The 20987-nt window shown below is 43.4% G+C and overlaps 1 protein-coding gene across 6 annotated transcripts in view; it reads left to right on the top strand.

Moving 5' to 3' along the window:
• The window catches only part of clcn3 (chloride channel 3), a 73613-nt gene that overhangs the window by 19976 nt on the left and 32650 nt on the right, over window positions 1-20987 (top strand). The window contains exon 1 of one of the 6 annotated variants that reach the window (XM_079491034.1): window positions 6083-6193. The exons of 4 other annotated variants lie outside the window; for them this stretch is intronic. Coding sequence is in view for 1 of the 2 variants with exons in the window: in XM_079491032.1 (XP_079347158.1) it covers window positions 10097-10205 (109 nt within the window). In the remaining variant the exon portion in view is untranslated. Of the gene's footprint in view, window positions 1-6082; window positions 6194-9759; window positions 10206-20987 lie in introns of those variants that run through there. One more of the 6 variants, XM_079491032.1, reaches the window with a different exon arrangement.

Here is a 20987-nt window from a genome sequence, read left to right as displayed (position 1 = left end):
AAAATGACTTTGACAACTACTGTTAACACACCATGCCTTCTCTAACTTCCTCAGGGGTTGGAAAGAAAGGGATTTTTGGAATAGTGCCTATTTTGAAACGCTTTCACTCAAATTCTGTTTTTAGATTTGAATCATTCTACAATTAACTTCCAACCAGACATTGATCAACTTAAATCACTGAACTCGATTACGAAAATAAGAACAACAATACTAGGCCTGTATTATTATTGTTATTTAAAAAAAAAACTTTTTCCAAAAATATATATATATATATATATTTTTTTTTGTTTTGGAAAATATTAATTTTAATCTCAGAATTTACAGTACGTACAGTTGGAATAAGAGTCTGCCTCACACGGGGCACCATCTGTAATATAGCTGGGTAACAGCTGTCAGGACGTAATATTTCAAATATCAATATTCATAATTTATGAATATTAATTATTAAAATATTACAATATAATAATTATATTGCTCACGTCACTGTAATGTAACATGAATTCTTGGACAGACTTGCATTAAATATTCCAACGGTACTTGTACTGTAAATATTGAGATATAATACACAACGACTTCTTAATGAAAATCATATAAATTTATTATAACAAAATATATCAAATGTGTACAAACAATCCCAAAAATTGGCACAGGTTTAAATGAAACCTTTTGATCAAAGTAAGGTCAGGTAAAGGTAAATAGTGATAGCTCCTGAAACAAATACAGGAAAGAGAAACATGAAATAATAAAAGTGAGGTTTCAAAAATAGCAGATCTACCTTCCAAAATAACATCTCTACCCTGCCTGAACGCTACACTCAGTTGCCATTTATCATGTGATATAATGCTCGCCTGTGTGTAGAGGTCAGCAGTGGATGGCAGCCATTGTCTGTAGCGGTGACCATGTGGTAGCTGGGCCGTGGTGCTGTTGAGCTAGCCAGAGGCTAGGGGCGGTGGATGGCAGGCCCAGAAGGATGTCACTGGGCAGTGGTTTAGTAGTCATCAGAGGCAGCTGTGTGCAGGCATCGGTTTTCCCTCGTCGGGATCAGCTCGGTGGCGCTTGGCTTAAGCTGACCCTCTTGAAGATTCGAGCGGCAGAGGAGACTTGGGATGTCTTATCCTCTGGGCGCTGAGAGTCTCGTAGAGAGAGAACCTGTCGTCTGGTCAGTTTTGGGTTGCCTCACGGTCTCTGGGAACCGGCCGCTGTGGCGCTGAGGTCTTACCCAGGAAATGGAACTTCTGTGGTGGGGACAGAGTCAACCCAGGGCCTGGTCAGTGAAGGAGGACAGAGTGTGTGTGAGCGGGGACGTGGCGTCAACCCTCCCTTGCTGCGGTCCTCCGTCTTCCCAGTAGAAGTTAAGAAGAGAGAGATGGCTGCTTGAGCATGGCTGCTTATACCGAAGAGGCGGAGACTGGCTCCTTGTCATGCAAGGAGCTGCAGGGTCCGGACGTGTGTGGAGCTGTAGGGGGCTGTCCCCTTAACCCATGAACCATAAAGCACATGAAATACTAACTCGTCACTAGTGGTTCTGGGGAGCTCCTATTAGTACATCTGACTAAATATTTGCACTCAGCATGAATTTCCACATGTGGAGATATCAAACAGTACAGCCGTATGTAAATTAGAAGTCAGGCAAGCCAGAATATAATTATATATATAATATATAATACACTCATCACATTAATTCAACACAATATATATATATATGGTTGAACCCCAATAGATAGTATACAAATATATATATATATTCGTGGTTCAAAGGCATAATACGTGAACAGTTTTATTCAAACTTTATTGTCTCATTGTGTAGTCTTAGAGAGGTTGCTCTCAGCATCTTGCATGCTTATGTAGCCTGCATTCCAATGGGCAATAAAGCTCACATTACGTAGGGGTCCTGGTTCAGCCCCCCCCCCCCTTTCTCTTGTAAGTAGAGTCAGTCCAGCAGTGTCAGGGAGAACATGGGGGGGGGTTATGTACCGTGCCTCCAATGTGTTCATTTGGTTATGAACAAAAATCCATCTGTGTTCATATCCGTCCAGGTCCCACGCTACACTTGTAACTACAAACTACATTTAAAACCCATTCTGGACGGGAACCCCTTTTGGTGTTTTAACTAAGCATTATGTTCTACTTTAGCTATTGAAAAATAGCAGATCTACAAGCTCATAGCGCGCCACCAAGTGGCACGCTACAAGCTTGTAGGTCTGCTATTTTTGAAAAATCTTAAAAATGCGGCACAAATCTTTGAATATATATTCTTTCAGAGCGGACATTTTTTTATTTCGACGTCAGGCCTAAATGGGTTAAAACATGGGTAACATCACTGACAATTTTGTTTAGCCTGTTTTAGTGTAGCCTGCTCATAAATTGACTGCAGAGTGGGGAGTTGTCTTACCAATGCAGGTAATGCACCTACTGTACCTGTTCCGTCCGTCCTGTCATGCCTGGCATTCCTGTGTCACCTCTGTGTGGTGGCGTGGCAGCTTACTGTAGGCCTATGGTTAAATAAAAAGGAGTGACCTCTCCCAGCAACATGTGATCTGTAAACATCCTCTTCCATTCCTGGTCTGCGGTGGTGAAGAAAGATGCTGATTCAGGTCTTGCCATTCCAACTTCCCCCTCTTGAATCCAGCTTTTTTTGCTTGTCAAACGGAAAGTGCTCACACAGAGCGAGCAAGAGTTATGCTGCTGAGTCACTAGAAGCCACAACTGGGCAATGATTGGTGTTGCTTTTGGCCAGAGCTTCTCAAAGTGGGGCCGGTCCGGGGATTCCAGGGCGTCCCCAGCTAAAGTAGTTAATATAGCATAGCATCACAATCCTTTTAAACCCTTTTATCCAATTCAAAAATAGCAGATTTACAAGTGCACCGCGTGCCACTTAGTACTGCTTGCGAGCTTGTACATCTGCTATTTTTGAAAATATTGAAAATGTCCTCAAGCTAATTTGTGTCAATTTGGGGGGTCCTTGACACGGAATAGTTTGAGAAGCATTCCTGCAGGCTTTGGGTGAGTTGGTCCTAATGTGTGGGTTTGATCATTGAATCTAATGCATTTAAATCTGGGTGCCTTATTTTTTTTGAGTGAGTTGGCACTTGACGTTCTCTCACGCTCCCCAACGTAGTGCCTCCCTCACGCTGTGAGGAGGCCATTTATTGACTCTATGATAAGGGTTTGTTGGCTGCCTGCCAGTTGTTTTACTTTTTTCATTCCCAGAGTCACATATCAGGGCCCGAGTTATTAAGAGGAGACGGAGAGATACTTCACCCTCACAATAGATAGTGTGTGTGTGTGTGTGTGTGTGTGTGTGTTTGTGTGTGTGTGTCTCGTGCTCACACTCATGCATGCATTGTGTTTATTCAGACACCAAATTGAACTGTTGAGTACAATGCTGATTTTCTTCCATTCATTAAACACGCCTGTATTGACCCGACAAATGGTCATTGTCCAGGTATTGATGAGGATCATGCTCTGTTATACACAGTGAGTAACTATTGTCCTGTCCTATAGTGTCCTATTGAAATGTGCTGTTTTCAGTGGTGTGATTGGAGGCTATTCTTACCCAGGCAGCCGCAGCACTGCAGGCTAGATCAGCCCATAACAGCAACTGCAAGGAAGCTTAATGTGTGTGTACTCCTGTGTAGTACTGTACCTAAGGGTAATACTCGGTTCTAATGTCAAGTCACATGTTCAACATGTGATTGTAGGCCTGCTGTGTTACTTATTTAGCTACTTAGAATCAGCTTCTGTTTGTTGCTATTGCTTGTGTTGCTGTTTCGGGGGATAATGGATAGAAGGGAAAGGATATGAAATGGTTACATAATGTTCCTGCTTTGTAGCAACACTACTTACCATCAAATAATAACAGCAACCAAAATAACAATTATTATAGCTTATTGTGTCATGTGGCCAGTCTAATTGTTAATTAACCAATTCATGCCAATTTACAGCAAAAGGTGCCGGCAAGTTTCCTGCCCTGTTATTAATCTGTATCCTCTAGTCTAGTCCTATTGTGAGGACGGATAGCAATAGAACATGAGATGGAGTGTGTTATAGTAAATTACATTAAGGTTGGCATTATGACACTATAATACCACATGACCTCAAGTGTTCTATTGCTTTTATTCAACTGTTTTATACACATTTCATAAACTGTAGCTTTAGTGCATTGCATGGTGAGATATCAAGTTTTGGTGAAGAGTTTAAAACAACTATACATTTGTTGCTAAGCGCAGTGTGTTATAGCACAGATCTCAATCGCATTGCTTTATCAGAACCAATTGTATAATATGACATAATGGGTTCTGTGTCTCGAGCTGGCTTTGTGGGCGTTGAAAACTCTCTGCCATGCAGCCTACATGAAACATATCATTGTATGTAGGCTCACTAGGCTGGCAGAGTTTTTCCTGTTTCCACCTTCTGCATTGAGAATTCTACAGAATTCTACATTTTCACATCCTCGCAACAATGGAAGATGAGATCAGGTTAAGACTAAAACACAGACACACATATGGTTATGCCATTCACTTTGTTGTGTAACGTGATCTGTGTACCAGTGACTATAGTAGAGAGTAGACCTGGCCTGTGCATTATTGATGGAGGAGACTGTGTTGTGATGAGTGACTTCCTCGTCCTGGCTGTTCAGTGGGCCTCGCATATGAGCTAGGACTGGCTTCTGATCAGGGCCGGTCCTGAGCAATCTGGCGCCCCAGGCAGGATATATATTCTTTCAGAGCGAACGCTTTTAACTTGAATCTTTGCTTCCGGTGAGGTCCCTGGAACAACATATTTTCAGATGGGAGGTCGGCGGCCAATTACATATAGTTTTGAAAATGTTTGAGAACAACTGACATAGAGACATGGGTTTTTCAGAAAACTGAGGATTTAGAAGGTATTTGTATAATCGTCTGCAGGTCTAAATCGGTTAAAGGGATTGTGACATAAAAAAAAGCTTTTACATTTTTCTTGTTTTTTAGGTTTTCTGAGCTCAATTGCACCCAAAAAACCTGAACTTTTAACATTCAGTAGATTATCTGTGCTCTGGGGAAAATCAGAGCACTTGTTTGAGCCAGAAAAGGCTCAAACAAGTGCTCTTATTTTCCTGTGGACTGTGAGGTATAAAGCGTCCACAAATCCCATAATATGACATACCAATTTGCCAGCAGATGTCACTGTTGAGGCCTGTTTGCCTGTTTTCATTTGCAGCCCAAAAGGCTTCAGAACACACAGAGAAAATCCCTCAGGACCACTGGTGGTCCCTGGACCAATGGTTGAAAACCACTGCTCTAAAACATCCGTCGTCGTTTCTCACCCTCACACACATGGCGTACGAGCTAAATGCAGTCAGTTGCTCAGTGATGTGTGTTATTCTTATTCACAGTGGAATGTACTGTACTGTACTGTACTGTACTGTACTGTACTGTACTGTACTGTACTGTACTGTACTGTACTGTACTGTACTGTACTGTACTGTACTGTACCGTCTTGTGGACACACCCACTCCCAGTCTTGACAGTCTTTTTAGGTTTGTTGGTGTTCGACAGCCAGGAGAGCACCAACCAGTTTGGCAGCCTGACAGACCACGTAGCATGACTTGGCTTTTGGCACTTCAGACATGCAGGAAATGTGTAGATGCATATTTGTCTCTTGTAACATTGTCATTATAGCTACATGTAGAATACACGCTGTAGTCCAGTGCTACTGTCTCCGTTGTGTCAGAGGGGCTATTTTTATGAGTGGGTGGGTGGGTGTTGGGTGGGTGGGTTCATATGAGCCTATCTGAAGCCCCCACACGCTCACACGTGCGCATGCATGGCAACAGGGTGTGAAAGTAGCCTGAGGCATGCTAGCTCGGAATAGCGGTAACTTCAAGTTGGCTTAAAAGACGAGAAGAATGTAGAAAGGAAACAATCGGAGGAGCAAAGGACTGGAGTGCCTTGGGACATTTCTGATTGTGGAATTGTAATTTGTGATAGAGCCATAGAATCATGGATCTGTGTTGGTTAATATTTCCGGCACTGCATGGACTACACAGTGACTCTCTGTAGCGATTCCTGTCCCAATGCATAACGGTGACTGCTGCTTTTTTTTTTTTTTACATTCCTTTGATGGGGACATTGGTGAGGGTGAAAAAAGGAGCGAGCAAACCATGGCTGACATCACCGATGCTATTGCTTAGCAACAGCATCTCTGCAGAAAGGTAAAGGGGGGGGGGGGGGGGGGGGGGAAGGGTCGCTGCCACGCTGGTCTGAGGTGTCCCTCCGGAGGGGAGGGGAGGGGGCGCGACCGTGTAGTTCAGTGGTTTTCAATCAGTGGTCTGGGGACCACAAGTGGTCGATGAGGGGGTGCCAGGTGCTCCTATGCAGCTAAATGATGGACCAAATGGACCCTTAGAGATCTTTAACTCTTGAGAGCGTAAAATGAAACCAAATCCATTTGGTTTCATTTTACGCTCTAAAGAGTTTCTTCTCTTGAGAGCGTAAAATGAGAGTGTAAAATGAAACCAAATGGACCTTCATTTTACGCTCTCAAGAGTTAAATCATTGTTAAACATCTGCATTACTTAATTTACAAGAAGTCTACACAATTGGAGAATGTCAAATAATTGTTATTTGCTCCATCCATGCATGCTTAGACGGTTATATGGTGAGCGTTTGTGGGGTGTGGGGCAGTTAGAGTTAACTGTCTTGCTCTGAGATATGTTATTAACCGGATGCAAATACAGTAGTGTACAGTATGTAAAGGCAACGTAATAAACGTGCGTGCATTGCGTGTAGTCTCACCCCCAACGCACGTGAAAATCGACCTTGTCACGGCCTTAACCGGTAGGCTGCCTTAACGTGCTTAATCATTAACCATTAAAAGGAAATGTGTTGAAGAAATGCCCATAAATAAATACCCATAAAAGAATACAGTGCCAATACACTGTTTGTTTTTCCTGTAATAAAATGCACTATTTACACATTTAAAATGCCAATACAGCGAGGAGGAAGAAGAATTCAACAAATTGTTTTCCATAAGAAATATGGTTTTATTTTAGCATAAAATACAATGATGCTAAAAGGATAACACAAAAGCCTGGGTGTTTTGTGGTTTTGCTCTTAGAGTATATATTAATAGAGACATCACCGGATTTCTCCTCCCATCCACTTGCATTAAGTGGCGCATGAGGCGATTTCACTCCTCTTTCCGGTATAGGAACAGAGTGCATTCTGGGATTGATTGATTGTAACACCCAGTCCCATTCAGGTATGTCACATACCTGAATGGGACTGGGTGTTACAATCCTAACCGCACACCTGAATGGGACTGGGTGTTACAATCCTGACCACATACGGTATGTGGTTAGGATTGTAACACCCAGTCCCATTCAGGTGTGCGGTTAGGATTGTAACACCCAGTACCATTCAGGTATGTGGTTAGGATTGTAACACCCAGTCCCATTCAGGTGTGCGGTTAGGATTGTAACACCCAGTCCCATTCAGGTATGCGGTTAGGATTGTAACACCCAGTCCCATTCAGGTATGTGGTTAGGATTGTAACACCCAGTCCCATTCAGGTGTGCGGTTAGGATTGTAACACCCAGTCCCATTCAGGTGTGCGGTTAGGATTGTAACACCCAGTCCCATTCAGGTGTGCGGTTAGGATTGTAACACCCAGTCCCATTCAGGTATGTGGTTAGGATTGTAACACCCAGTCCCATTCAGGTATGCGGTTAGGATTGTAACACCCAGTCCCATTCAGGTATGTGGTTAGGATTGTAACACCCAGTCCCATTCAGGTGTGCGGTTAGGATTGTAACACCCAGTCCCATTCAGGTATGTGGTTAGGATTGTAACACCCAGTCCCATTCAGGTATGCGGTTAGGATTGTAACACCCAGTCCCATTCAGGTATGCGGTTAGGATTGTAACACCCAGTCCCATTCAGGTATGTGGTTAGGATCGTAACACCCAGTCCCATTCAGGTATGCGGTTAGGATTGTAACACCCAGTCCCATTCAGGTATCTGGTTAGGATTGTAACACCCAGTCCCATTCAGGTATGTGGTTAGGATTGTAACACCCAGTCCCATTCAGATATGTGTTTAGGATCGTAACACCCAGTCCCATTCAGGTATGCGGTTAGGATTGTAACACCCAGTCCCATTCAGGTATGTGGTTAGGATTGTAACACCCAGTCCCATTCAGCTATGCGGTTAGGATTGTAACACCCAGTCCCATTCAGCTATGCGGTTAGGATTGTAACACCCAGTCCCATTCAGATATGGGGTTAGGATTGTAACACCCAGTCCCATTCAGGTATGTGGTTAGGATTGTAACACCCAGTCCCATTCAGGTATGTGGTTAGGATTGTAACACCCAGTCCCATTCAGATATGGGGTTAGGATTGTAACACCCAGTCCCATTCAGCTATGCGGTTAGGATTGTAACACCCAGTCCCATTCAGATATGGGGTTAGGATTGTAACACCCAGTCCCATTCAGGTATGCGGTTAGGATTGTAACACCCAGTCCCATTCAGGTATGCGGTTAGGATTGTAACATCCAGTCCCATTCAGGTATGTGGTTAGGATTGTAACATCCAGTCCCATTCAGGTGTGCGGTTAGGATTGTAACACCCAGTACCATTCAGGTGTGCGGTTAGGATTGTAACACCCAGTACCATTCAGGTATGCGGTTAGGATTGTAACATCCAGTCCCATTCAGGTGTGCGGTTAGGATTGTAACACCCAGTCCCATTCAGGTATGCGGTTAGGATTGTAACACCCAGTCCCATTCAGGTATGCGGTTAGGATTGTAACATCCAGTCCCATTCAGGTATGTGGTTAGGATTGTAACACCCAGTCCCATTCAGGTATGCGGTTAGGATTGTAACATCCAGTCCCATTCAGGTATGTGGTTAGGATTGTAACACCCAGTCCCATTCAGGTGTGCGGTTAGGATTGTAACACCCAGTCCCATTCAGGTATGCGGTTAGGCGCAAGCTTGGCTCAGGGAGGAGGACGCCCCTGTCATGCAGAGTCCAAGGCACTTTGGATAATAACATATCCTGTGTTTGTAAAACTGTTCCCCTGCAGACAGACAGTGCATAATGGACAAAGTCTTTCACATCCCCTGTTCTAGCTTGGAACGGACTACCGCAGTGGTTTTCAACTTTTCATAACAAGGCCCATTATTTATTCGGCATTTGATCCACGGACAACCATTTGATGTGATTTAGCCTCTCAGACCCAAAACTAAAGAATATTTTGTTATCGTTGGATAAGATTTTGTCCACAAATTCCAGGCTGTTGGCAAACGATCAATTGTGTAGACTTCTTCTAAATTAAGCAATGCAGATGTTTAACAATAATGGACCCATTATGGGTCCATTATATTTTGTTTTATTTCGTTTCGTTTTACACTCTGAGTAAAGATCTATAAGGGTCCATTTTAGTTACCAATTAACTCTCCATCATTTAGCAGGGGACCGCCTGGAACCTCCTCCTCAAGGACCACTGGTGGGTGGTCAGTGGTCCCCGGCTGGACCACTGGTTGAAAACCACTGGACTATACCGGCGGTCCGGTGCTAATCCATGCATTTCTGCACGGCCAAGTCCCCCTTTGTGAATAACTGACAACATAGTATGGTCTCGCACTCTCACACATTACATCAGAACAGGCTGCACACAGAGGGAGGCTGCCAGGCTGGCCTTTCTTCGAGCTAGCATGCTTTAATTTAAATACAGCGACGCGCGTGCTTGCTCGTCGTCTTTGGCGCGTGCGTGTATTTGCCTGCGGACGCGCTTGCCGCGATGACGTCTCTCCTCCCGTGCTAGAGCCTAGGCTGCGCACGCGCACACGCTGGCCGCACGCGCGCGCTCAGCCAAAGCTATTCCCTCATTCCCTCCCTCCCTCTTCCTCCTCCGTCAGTCAGTCTTCTCTCTCCGGGTAAACATGGAAGCGGGAGGACGGTGCAGGATGCGAGTCCTGGCCGCAACAGAACACACAGCAATAATAATGACACTAATCCTGGCCGTATAGCCCCTTTTAGCCGTCGTTAGCCGTTACTTTAGCCTCTAAATAACGCAACGCTGGCCTCCTCCGGGGTGCTAGTCAACAACATGGAGCAGCAGGAGGACGACAGCATATCCGCGGACCCCTATCTGCCCTACGACGGCGGAGGGGGCCGCGGGCAGGAGATCCCTCTGCAGGAGATTCAGCCCAGAAGAGGTATTCAAATAAATCCCATGCATGGCTGACTGACTGACAGACACCTGCTACACTGGCATGCAGTAGCAGTACAGACAGACTACAGACAGTACTGACTATACAGTAAAAGCCTAAAGATTTAGACTCTCGTAGATGTATTTGATCGATTCTGACATTGAAAATGTCAGATTTAGACTCGTAGATGTGTATTTGATCGATTCTGAATGTCAGAAGAATCGATCAAATACATCTACGACTGAGTCTTAAATCTTAGGCTATTCATTCAGACTACAGAGCTACACACACACACTGCTGCGACGCGTTGTTATTAAGCCTGTGTGGGTCTCTAGTCTGTTCTTCTCGTTGGCAAGGAAGGCAAGCCAGTTAAAGGCAGCCACACTGTCGTGTCGTCCTCCTAATCCTAGCCTTGGGTGTATTGTATTATCTTCTGACTTTGACATTTATCTCAAAATCAATCAAAGACGTCTCTGTTATGATAGTCTTGATCCAAGGCTAGCCATTCATTGTCGTCCTACTGTGTGTGGAGTATATAGAATTGTACATTATGTCTTTGCCCATGTACATTATTATTATTAAAGCCATTATATTATGTCGCAGGTTGTGAGGTTCGTTCGAGTCATGTGTCGTGGTGGCTGGTGGGGGTTTATCACTACTAGGGTTTAGCTTGTGGTGTAACAACGTTATAAATAATAATGGCCGTGGTGTGGCTGATGTAATGCTGCTGTTTGTTCTGTGGGAGCAGCAGTGGCTCCTCAGCTGACTGTTGACTGACCGTTCACCTGTTCATCGATGATTAAGAGTGTGTGACGTGCGTGTGTGAGACAGAGGGAGGGGGGGAAAGAGAGACTATCCCCCCTGTAGGATTCCGAATGACACTTTGTTGTATCAATGCTGTCAAATGGTTGTGCAAAAAAGCTATCAATGTCAGATTTGAACCCATTTGATTTGTCACGTTCTTGTATTGATACAGCTAAAGGAAAATGTGTCAAAGAAATCTGTGTGTGTGTGTGTGTGTGTGTGTGTGTGTGTGTGTGTGTGTGTGTGTGTGTGTGTGTGTGTGTGTGTGTGTGTGTGTGTGTGTGTGTGTGTGTGTGTGTGTGTGTGTGTGTGTGTGTGTGCACGCACACGCTCGAGCAAGAGAGAGAGAGGGAGAACATAATTTGTGAAACAAAGAGGAGTGTGTGAGAGAGAGGGGGTCAGAGAGTGTGTGAATTATTTGCTGGGTGTGTTAACTGTATAAAGGCTTATACTTGGGCCTACGGTAATAGGTAAGCAATAATGCCACCATTGGACTCTCTCAGGCATAATGCTAGCATACCGTAGGCCTCCATTGTAATTCCTTTGGAGCAACATGTGAGAGTGAGTCTTATTGAGGGGCAGTGGCAGATGATTTCACACTTAAAATGATTTAGGCATTACAGTATGTAGCCATTTTGCAGGCACTCTTATTCAGAGGGACTTGTAAATGCAAAATGGTATGAGTAAATGGCATGAGTCACATAAGCTGAGTACAAAGAGAGAACAATGTTGTAATGTGGTGTTTCAAAGAACCTAGACTAACAGGTGAGTTTTCACAACAGATGGTTGTGTATGGCTGGAATGAAGGAGGTGACATGATGTGATAAAGTCGGTGCCAAATCGTCCCCGTATGTTTCTTGTGCAATAGCTTGTGTATGCATGCATCTATCTATAAATGTGTGCTCGTGAACGTTGCATGTGTGTGCCAAGGGGGCAGGCAGGCTTTCCAACGTTGAAGCTCTAGGTCCTAGTGGTAGGACGAGGGACTACAGGCGGACCCGTGGATTCATGACCGGGAAACCCCGTGCAGCTGGGCTTTAACGTTGAGCGCTCGGTTGCCCTACGTCACTCAGGACCTCAAAGTTGAGGTCCTGGGAGGGACTTCCGGCAGTCTTCCGGGTGCTTCAAAACGCCACTGAGCAACTTCCACTGACATGAATAGCTGGGGGGGCGGAGCTTCGCGCTAGTTCAGTCTCTATTATATATATACTCTATGGTGTGTGCAGTGCCAGTGTATGTGTTGGTACCGTCAGCCGAGCGTCACGTCACGTGCGCACTGCATATCCATGTGTGCATGTCAGTCCTCCTCGAGGCCTTTTTAGACTTTCACGGTTGAGCGAGCGAACGCAGACAAACATGTCCCTAGCGACTATAGCGAGACAATGCCAGATCCTCTTTTATATCCTTATTATATCCTCCTCGAACGTTCTTTTTTGACAGATTATTAAGGCATTCTGAACGGGAACCCGTTTTGGTGTTTTAATCAGTATGTTATACTTTAGCTATTGAAAAATAGCAGATCTACAAGCTCATAGCGTGGCAGTGCCGCGCTACAAGCTTGTAGATCTACAACTTTTGAAGAATCGTGAAAATGTGGCGCAGATCTTTGAATATAACGTTTTTAACTCAAATCTTTGCTTCTGGGGTGTCCCTGGAACAACACATTTTTAAATGAGGGTTGGCGGCCAATTACATGATGCACTACTGATATAGAAACATAGGTATTTCAGAAAACTGTCAGGATTTAGAAGACATTTTTTTAATTTCGACGTCAGGCCTAAATGGGTTAAGATACGATGACAGTGAAGAGTGACGGGAAGGTGTGTCGGGGGTAGAGAGAGGAGGGATGATAAACATCATAACTAAGGCCGGAGCTGGCAATCAAACCCAGGACATTAGTGTTTTTGTGTGGTTGACTGGTGAAACATAACATCCTGATTATTGATTACTTAATACTTTGGAATGTTTACTTTGGATTAAATGTGCAGCCCTGCTTCTTTTCTCTTCTGTTTTTACAGTTTAAGCTACACTCACAAAGCTTTATGTCCATTACTCTAGGTTGGCTGACCTATCCTGAGACCTTCTGTCCTGTTGATCTAATTTCTAGGCTACGTCTAGCAGGGACAGATTATTAGAAGCATTGACTGTATTTTACCACTGCTATGCACTCAGACGGTCATAACATACACGTATATCTGTCTCATCAGCCTGAATAATTTGACAAATTCATAGCTTTTTTTTTGTTTTTTTTTGTTCAAGGAATAGATGGCTAATAATTTGCAACCTCTTCATTATTGCTCCTGATGATGGTACATATGGCTCCTAAAGTTAGTCAATGTATTTAGTCCCTTTCCTCTTTTATATTGTCTAACCTTAAAAACATAGGAGGCATTGAGTTTTATTGTCATGTGCTATCCCCTGGAACTGGGTAAAATACAGCAAAGTACAATAAATGATAGTCATGGATGGACAAACTGCAACGGCACCACCTGGGTAAATAAGCATTTGTTAGGCATGCAAATTGACATTGTCAGGCATGAAAATCAACTTTGCTTGGCAACTGCCATACTGCCTCACCACTGTGCTGTGGGCTTAAAGGTATTCGTGCTTGTTACTCGCCTCAGCAAGTAATACCTGGACTGCATAGTGCATACAAAAGCCCCAGAACGAGGCTTACCGAGACAATCAGTAGGCTATGTCCCACATCACTAGTTTAAAAAGCAGGTGGCTTGGCGCACATCCAGTTCCTTGCTGTTGCTGGACAAAAGGTAGATACATACAGAGAAGGAGAGGTCCGCACACAGTCTTTGCTCCAACAGGGTTTATTGTGTTAAAACACCATTTTAAATCAGGACACAACGTTTCGGCCGTGAACGGCCTTTATCAGGTGATAGTCCACTATCGGCCTTCATTTAAAATGGTGTTTTAACACAATAAACATTGTTGGAGCAAAGACTGTGTGCGGACCACTCCTTCTCTGTATGTCCCACATCACACCTATGAGATGAGATGAGATTCAATTTATTGTCAATGTACAGTACAAGTACAGCACAGCGAAAAGTATTTTCGCATCTCACCAATAGTGCAAACATGTCAGTAAAGAGGAGGATACATTAATTACAGTAGTACAGTAGTAACAGTAATGGGCTGAGCAGAGTGATGACCTGCATTGCCTTCCTATCAAATTTAGGATAGATTTCCAGGTTCTTCTACTCTTACTCTTACTCCCTGCATGTCCCTAGTGATATACCCACTTGTTCTTCTGGCTGTCCCTCAGATAAGATCTTTGAACACTGTTGATGTGATCCCTTTTAAATAAGAAGCAAAGATTAATCTGCTCAGACTAACTATTCTATGTTCTGTAGGGATGCAAAATACTGTGTTCCATGGCCATTAATATGAATATACATCTTTTTATTTACACCTGGTGTAGATGACGTGGGGAATAAGTCCAGAGAATGTTGTCACTGTGGCTTCCGCCTTGAGCATGATGGTGTTTGACCGGTTTGTCCCCGCCTACGGTAACCGGAGAACGTTTTAGTGCATTTTAGTTTTACTTCACCTTCATTTAAATTGCTTGAATTGAGAGAGAGAGAGGATAGTTGTTTAGAGTTCACACTAGATGAAGTAGGAATTCTAAAGTTTAAACACCAAAGTACTGAAACAATGTAATTCATTAGTAAACAATATCATTGTTACTATCATTGGTATACTATTCACATACTCACCTTTTTGTCATTATCTAGCTGACCATTTAATTGCACAAAATAATTTGATCACTTTGGAAAAGAACTATAACATCTGTGGGTTTGACATACTACACTGATGAAGACAGCATGTTAGCATAACGATGAAGACATTGAAGAAATGCACGTGGGAGTACGGCCAACGTCGGCCATGGCTGTTTGTTCAACAAGACCGTTGCAAGAGAGCATGTGTGTTGACTGTCAGGCAAGCCTGTTTGTGAGACCCTGTCCTCAGCCCAGGCACAAGCTGAACAGAATGGCAACATCTTGCTGATTCAGATGGGGAGAAATTGAAACCTGTGTGCGTGTGTACGTGTGCGCGCATACACAAGTGTGCCTACTGAACCATGATTGAGCTTGAATGCAGTCCCTGATGATTGATGTTTCCATAGCGTCATAATCTCTTGGCTCCCGCAGGGCTAGAAATGAACTCCCAAATTACCAATTTGAATATATTAGGAGGAACATTTCTCAAAGAGAAAACCAGCACTCACAGAACTCTCGTTTTAAAACGAGTTCCGTGAGTGCTGGTTTTCTCTTTGAGAAATGTTCCTGTTATGTTACTTACCCGACCGCGCACCCGGTAAAGATGCTCAAAGTGTTTAAAAGCAACGGGAGTCGTGCGAGCTATTACCCTGATAATATATTAGGAGCACCCACCATAATGTAAGGAGCTCCAACAATGCGTGTTTTACTTGGTACAACAAAACCGTGAAAGTATTCAAAGTAACCTTAACGATTGGTAAGACCATTGGGTCTTTATTCAATATCCTATCCTGTTGCAGATATTTTAGCTTTGCATTAGCTTTGCAGTTTTATGATTGATGCAATTAGGGTAAGGGAGGAAAAAGGAATAAAGGTGTTGCACCAGAACTAATATTTGCGTAATTGCGTTCGCAGTTCGCAAATGCTACCAATTTTACTTTGAGGTTGCCCAGCCTGACGCCCTCAGCTTGAGTTTCCTATACACAAAATCCACCAGAATTTGAATTTTCGGAAATGTTTTGACAGTGAGATTCTCGAAATTCAAATCATCAATTCATTATTAATAGTTTATATTAAATTAATTCAGGGACAAAATCTTCCCAAAATGCATGCAAACTGCAAAGCCTTTTTGAAATGTTCTCCTGCATAGAATGCTGTAACCTTTTTAATTTTCCTAATTCCATGCTGATCCTTTATTGGCAATACAAAGGCTTTACTGTTGGCCTGGACTGTTAGCTCAACCGTCTGGGCACCTAGGCTGCTGAGCCAGCCTGACGGCGTGCCGCGGGTTCGACTCCCGATCCAGACGGCCAGATTACTTTCAACCTAGCAATAAAGGCAGAAAAAGCCCCAAAAATATCTTTAAAATAACTAAAAACTAAACAAAGGCTTTACTGTTTACTGAGCATTGTGGTTGATTATTAGATTCAGTGGTGTACAGCAACTAAGTACCGTTTACTCAAGTACTGTACCTGAGTACAATTCTGAGGATTTGTACTTTTCAATCCTTTTACTTCTACTCCACTACATCTCAGAGGGAAATATTGTACTTTTAAGGCTCTTTCATAGTCTGGATTTTCGGTGGTGAGGTGACCACCGCAACTACAACATGACGTCACTGAGCCGCGGTGAAGAGCAAACCACCGCTCTCCCCAGCCCTTCTCTCTGTTTTTACTCACCACCGATCATCCAACCACAACATTGGCGACATCCAAACCACCACTTCGGTGGTCACCTCACCACCAAAAATCCAAACTATGAATAGGCCTTTACTCCACTACAATTATCTGAAAACCTTAGTTACTTTTGATGATTTGTATTTATTATTATTATAAAACATACATTAACCACTTCAGCCCTATTTAACCTTTGGCTATTTGAAAGTAGCCGATCTACAAGTTCACAACATGTCGCGATGTGACGTGTTGTGAGCTTGTAGATCCAGCTTGTGACGCCACTGATAAACAATAAACATGGAAGGGCTGCGATACGATACCAAGGATTGGACAGTGATGTCACTGTTGTGCAACACAGCAGTATCACAGACTCGTTTAAAAACCACAGTGACATGACATCACTGACGAATCCTTAGTATTGGTATCTTCATCCGATACGAGTCAATATTTCTTGCTGTTTGGAAAATCAGCAAGGTTATAGATTCACGGCCGGGATAAACTGAATTCTCAAATCAAATCCAATTTAAAAAACAACTCATTGTACCAAAGTGCTTCACAGGTCAGAGAAAAACAATACACCAGTATAAGACAAATATAAAAACAATGCACATGTTTTTATGGTTATGGTACAGTAAAAAATAACAAAAACCTTAAAAGCAGTTAAGAGCAACAAGGTGAATATTTCCTATTAATATAAAATGCAGGAGCATCAGGGTGATTCAAAGGCTTGTGAATATTATGTTTTGAGTCTAGCCTTAAAACTCAATGGAGGCCAGACCTAACTAACAGCAAGGGGAAAGTGGAATCCATAATGTAGGAGCTGCGACAGCGCCTCTTCTTTGTCGTTGGTATTTGTAGGAGTCTTCGGTCTGCTGACCTGAGGTTCCTAATGGAGGGGGGATATGATAGGAGTAGGTCGGTGATGTAGGAGGGCGCCTTCTTGCGTACCGGTGGTACCGTGGTACTGGTACATGTCCCACAGACCGCTGGTTGGGAACCCCTGCTATAGACCATATTCATCACACAGCGGCCATCTTAGTTAATGGCTTTTTCAATGCAAAATGCCAACCGTCTGAATATTGTCTATATAGGCAAGTGTTACCTCGGCTGGAGGCACAGGTGTGTTGGGTATTGTACTCTGTGTTGCTAGGCAGATTACAGTCAGGCATACATGTACTATGCAGACCTCTAGGGAACTGTGGTTGAACTTGAGTCAGAATAACTGACTCATCATCCCTCTCTCCTTCTGTATGCATGTCTCTCTCTCTCTCTCTCTCTCTCTCTCTCTCACGACGGCCATAGGGCCAGTAGCGCCGTCAGCACGTAAACTGTTTTTTACGAGACATTATAATTCTATGGGGGGAGGGAGGTGTCATGACTCACATCGTTGTGTATTAGCCTGTCTGACACCTTGATCGAGCTGAGACTAAGAGCAACTACATGTACTGCATGTATGAGCCAATATACACGACGACTATTGCACCCGCAAAATGGAAACGGTGCTGGACCATGCGCCGGTCGCGAAAAATAAATAAATAAATAGACCAGGCGTCCCCCAATAGTGCGGGGACATTCAGACCCGAATGACCCCCTCTCCGACGTCTATGGATAGGGCTCCTCTCTCTAGCGCGCACACACACACACACACACACACACACACGCTCGCTCTCTCGCTCTCTCGCTCTCTCTCTCTCTCTCACGCACACGCACACTATCTCTCCTTGGACGGACAGTCCAGTTTTTATCTGTCCGTCGGTCCCAAATCAAAATGGAAGGTGCTGATATCAATCTCCCTGCCAGGCCTGCTCCCCCCCCCCCTTGCAGGAGGGGGGCTGACATTGAGAACGATGCTGAAACACCACTACCACTACTACCACAACAAACGGCAGCATAACACTCCTAGCATAACACTTTGAGTAACTGCTGCTCACACAGTCTCAGACACTTTTGTAGTTGCACACTTTTTTTGGCTACTTTCACACAACATCACACATCACATACTGTACTAAGGGTGTGATATGAGTTGATAGACTCATATTTATTCAGCTCAAACTGGCATGGATGATGTAGAAGTGAGAAGTACGGCTTATTAACAGGCTATGTCTCATACCATTCTGAAGTATTGTAGATGAGATTTCCTGAAGACATTGGAAGAGGAAAAAGACTAAAGAAATAGACTTCAAAGGGGAGGAAAAATCAGATACGATTCATTCTTAAATCTCATTCTCAAATAAAATATTGTAAAAACCTCATTATGGATTATTGGTTATGAGCTAGTATATTTTTAGACGATCTATATAATGATCCACGTCATTATAGTGAAACCTAACCTTAGTGAAATGAGCACGATGTACCATTTTAGACTGTATCAATCCGTGCCTTGCACATATGGAGGATTTGTGCACTTTAATAAGAACATCCTCCAAACCCTCTTCTGAAATCTCCCCTCCCAAATCCTCTTCCAGAGTGTTTTAATTGAATTGAGAGAGACTATAAAGCCAACAGAATGGATCTGATGATTGTAAATGCAGGAAATCATCTCCTTCAGATCAGGGAATGGCTCAAGAAATGTGCCTAGAGATGTCTCATAGGGTTCCACCAGGAAATTGAGGGAATATTCTGGTAATAAAACAGCGATTTGTAAATAAATTCCTGAAAAAGTGGTGATTAGGTATGGATCTTTTTTTCTCCCTTCGAATAACTGTTGAAAGGAAGCAAAGGTATTGTCAATGTACAGGTCTTTCAATGTTTTGATACCTTTTGTTGGACCAAATATCAAAAGCATTGTCAACCAAGGATGGAGGGAAAGCTTGATTAGAGGCTCTGATATTGGAGCTAATAACGAAAGCGTTTGAAAACCAAAATTACGTTTAAATTGATTCCAAATATTGCTTCATTTTATAAAGACGAGAGGGGGATAATGTGCATCGTTGAAAACCAGAGTGTTCTCATTATGTTGTCTGTGCATTGTCTTGGTTCATCCAATTCTGACCTGCTTTTCATTCACCAACATGGAATTAAGCATCTGAGAAGAGAATTGAATAGAAGTCCCTACCCTAAAAGCAACTCTTTTGTTTTTAGGTTGTTCTGTTTACTATTACAAATGTTAAGTTGAATATTTATGTTGTTATAATCCTGGGCTTAGGAGCTTTAGGGCTGACAAAAGGTATTTTTATTTTAAACATGTCTGTTCTTTGCCTTCTGAAAAGATCCTGAGGTTCCCTGCTCTCTCTCTCTCTCTCCCCTCACCCTTTGAACACTTAGGTGCCAAATGATTGCATTTCGTTATCCTCATGATTATATGCAGGGAGAAGATGAGAACCTGACATGGTGCCACCTGCTAAACTGTAGTCTTAACATTTGGCTAAGTGCGTGCTTAGTGCTCTATTAGCCAATAGGGCAGAGATACAGTAATCAGACATATCTAAAAACATGTATTTGTCTGGAAAAGCTTGGTAGTCCAGTCGTGACTGTGCCTAGGGTTGGGATCCTTTTTTAGGATTTTTAACAATTCCTTAGCGGTCCAAAATGATTCTTAGTAGGGGGTTTAATGGTACACGTCCTCAGCTATGGCTGCACCCTGGGCACGCCTCCGTGGGTTCGTCTATACTATAGTAATTGTATAACAGACGTGAAGTCCACATACCAGCTCTGACAACGTGGCCCCAGGTAGGATTCCGGTTCCTCAATGTTGGATCATGTTCCCCTGATTCCTCCAGTTTCTGGATCCCAACCGTAACTGTGCCCAGCCAGCCAGCACGAGGTCACTTCCTCCTGCCCTAATGATGTGCCCTCTACCACAAGTCATTGTGGGCCAAGTTGGCCAACAGCATAATGTCACAGGTTGTTGGGAAGTTCAGCAGCTACATGCCACCTATGCTTGGCTGACTGTTATGGCGGTGAATCAATGAATGCTCTCATGCCAGAGAAAACGGGAATACCGTACACCTAACACCTGTGTGTAGCTTCAACTTGATTCTAATTCTAAATAAATTAGAAAGGTGTCGGTCAATGGTTGAACCATAAAACTCTGTGCTTTTCACTTGGAGAAACGGGCAAACCAGTGCCTGCTTGACTGGTTAAAAAAACCAATGCCTATGTGTATATACTGTAGGCATTTGCCTCTCACACTGTAGGCCAGTGTAAGAAGCTATAAGAGTACTCGGGCACACGATAAACAAACTGTTCTCTGTGCATCACAAAGGATTATTCGAGCAGACTGGATTGGATTTCATGCATTCTTCTGTTTGTTTGCCATTTGTGTAGTTCATTTTGGGACGCCCAGAACCTATAAACTTGGCTCTCTGTCTCACTGTCCGCAGTGACATAATAGTGTCTTTGTGTGAGAGACGTCTCTGTCTGTAATGGACTCTTGTGCATATTTGTAGTGTCAGAGTGCTAAGTTTACACGCGTCACTTATGGCAGTTTCAAATGACACAGAGGGTGGCTTCTTGTCGCCAAACACAAACATGGCTCATGCCAGATTACATAACCGCCTGTAGGGTGCATTTGGAAAACGGCTGAGATAATTCCTGAGTTATAATCAGAATATCGGGCGGCCGCTGGCCTAGCGGTT

Source organism: Electrona antarctica, assembly GCF_951216825.1.
Source record: "Electrona antarctica genome assembly, chromosome: 21".
NCBI lineage: Eukaryota > Metazoa > Chordata > Actinopteri > Myctophiformes > Myctophidae > Electrona > Electrona antarctica.
This window is presented reverse-complemented; position numbering and strand designations above follow the sequence as displayed.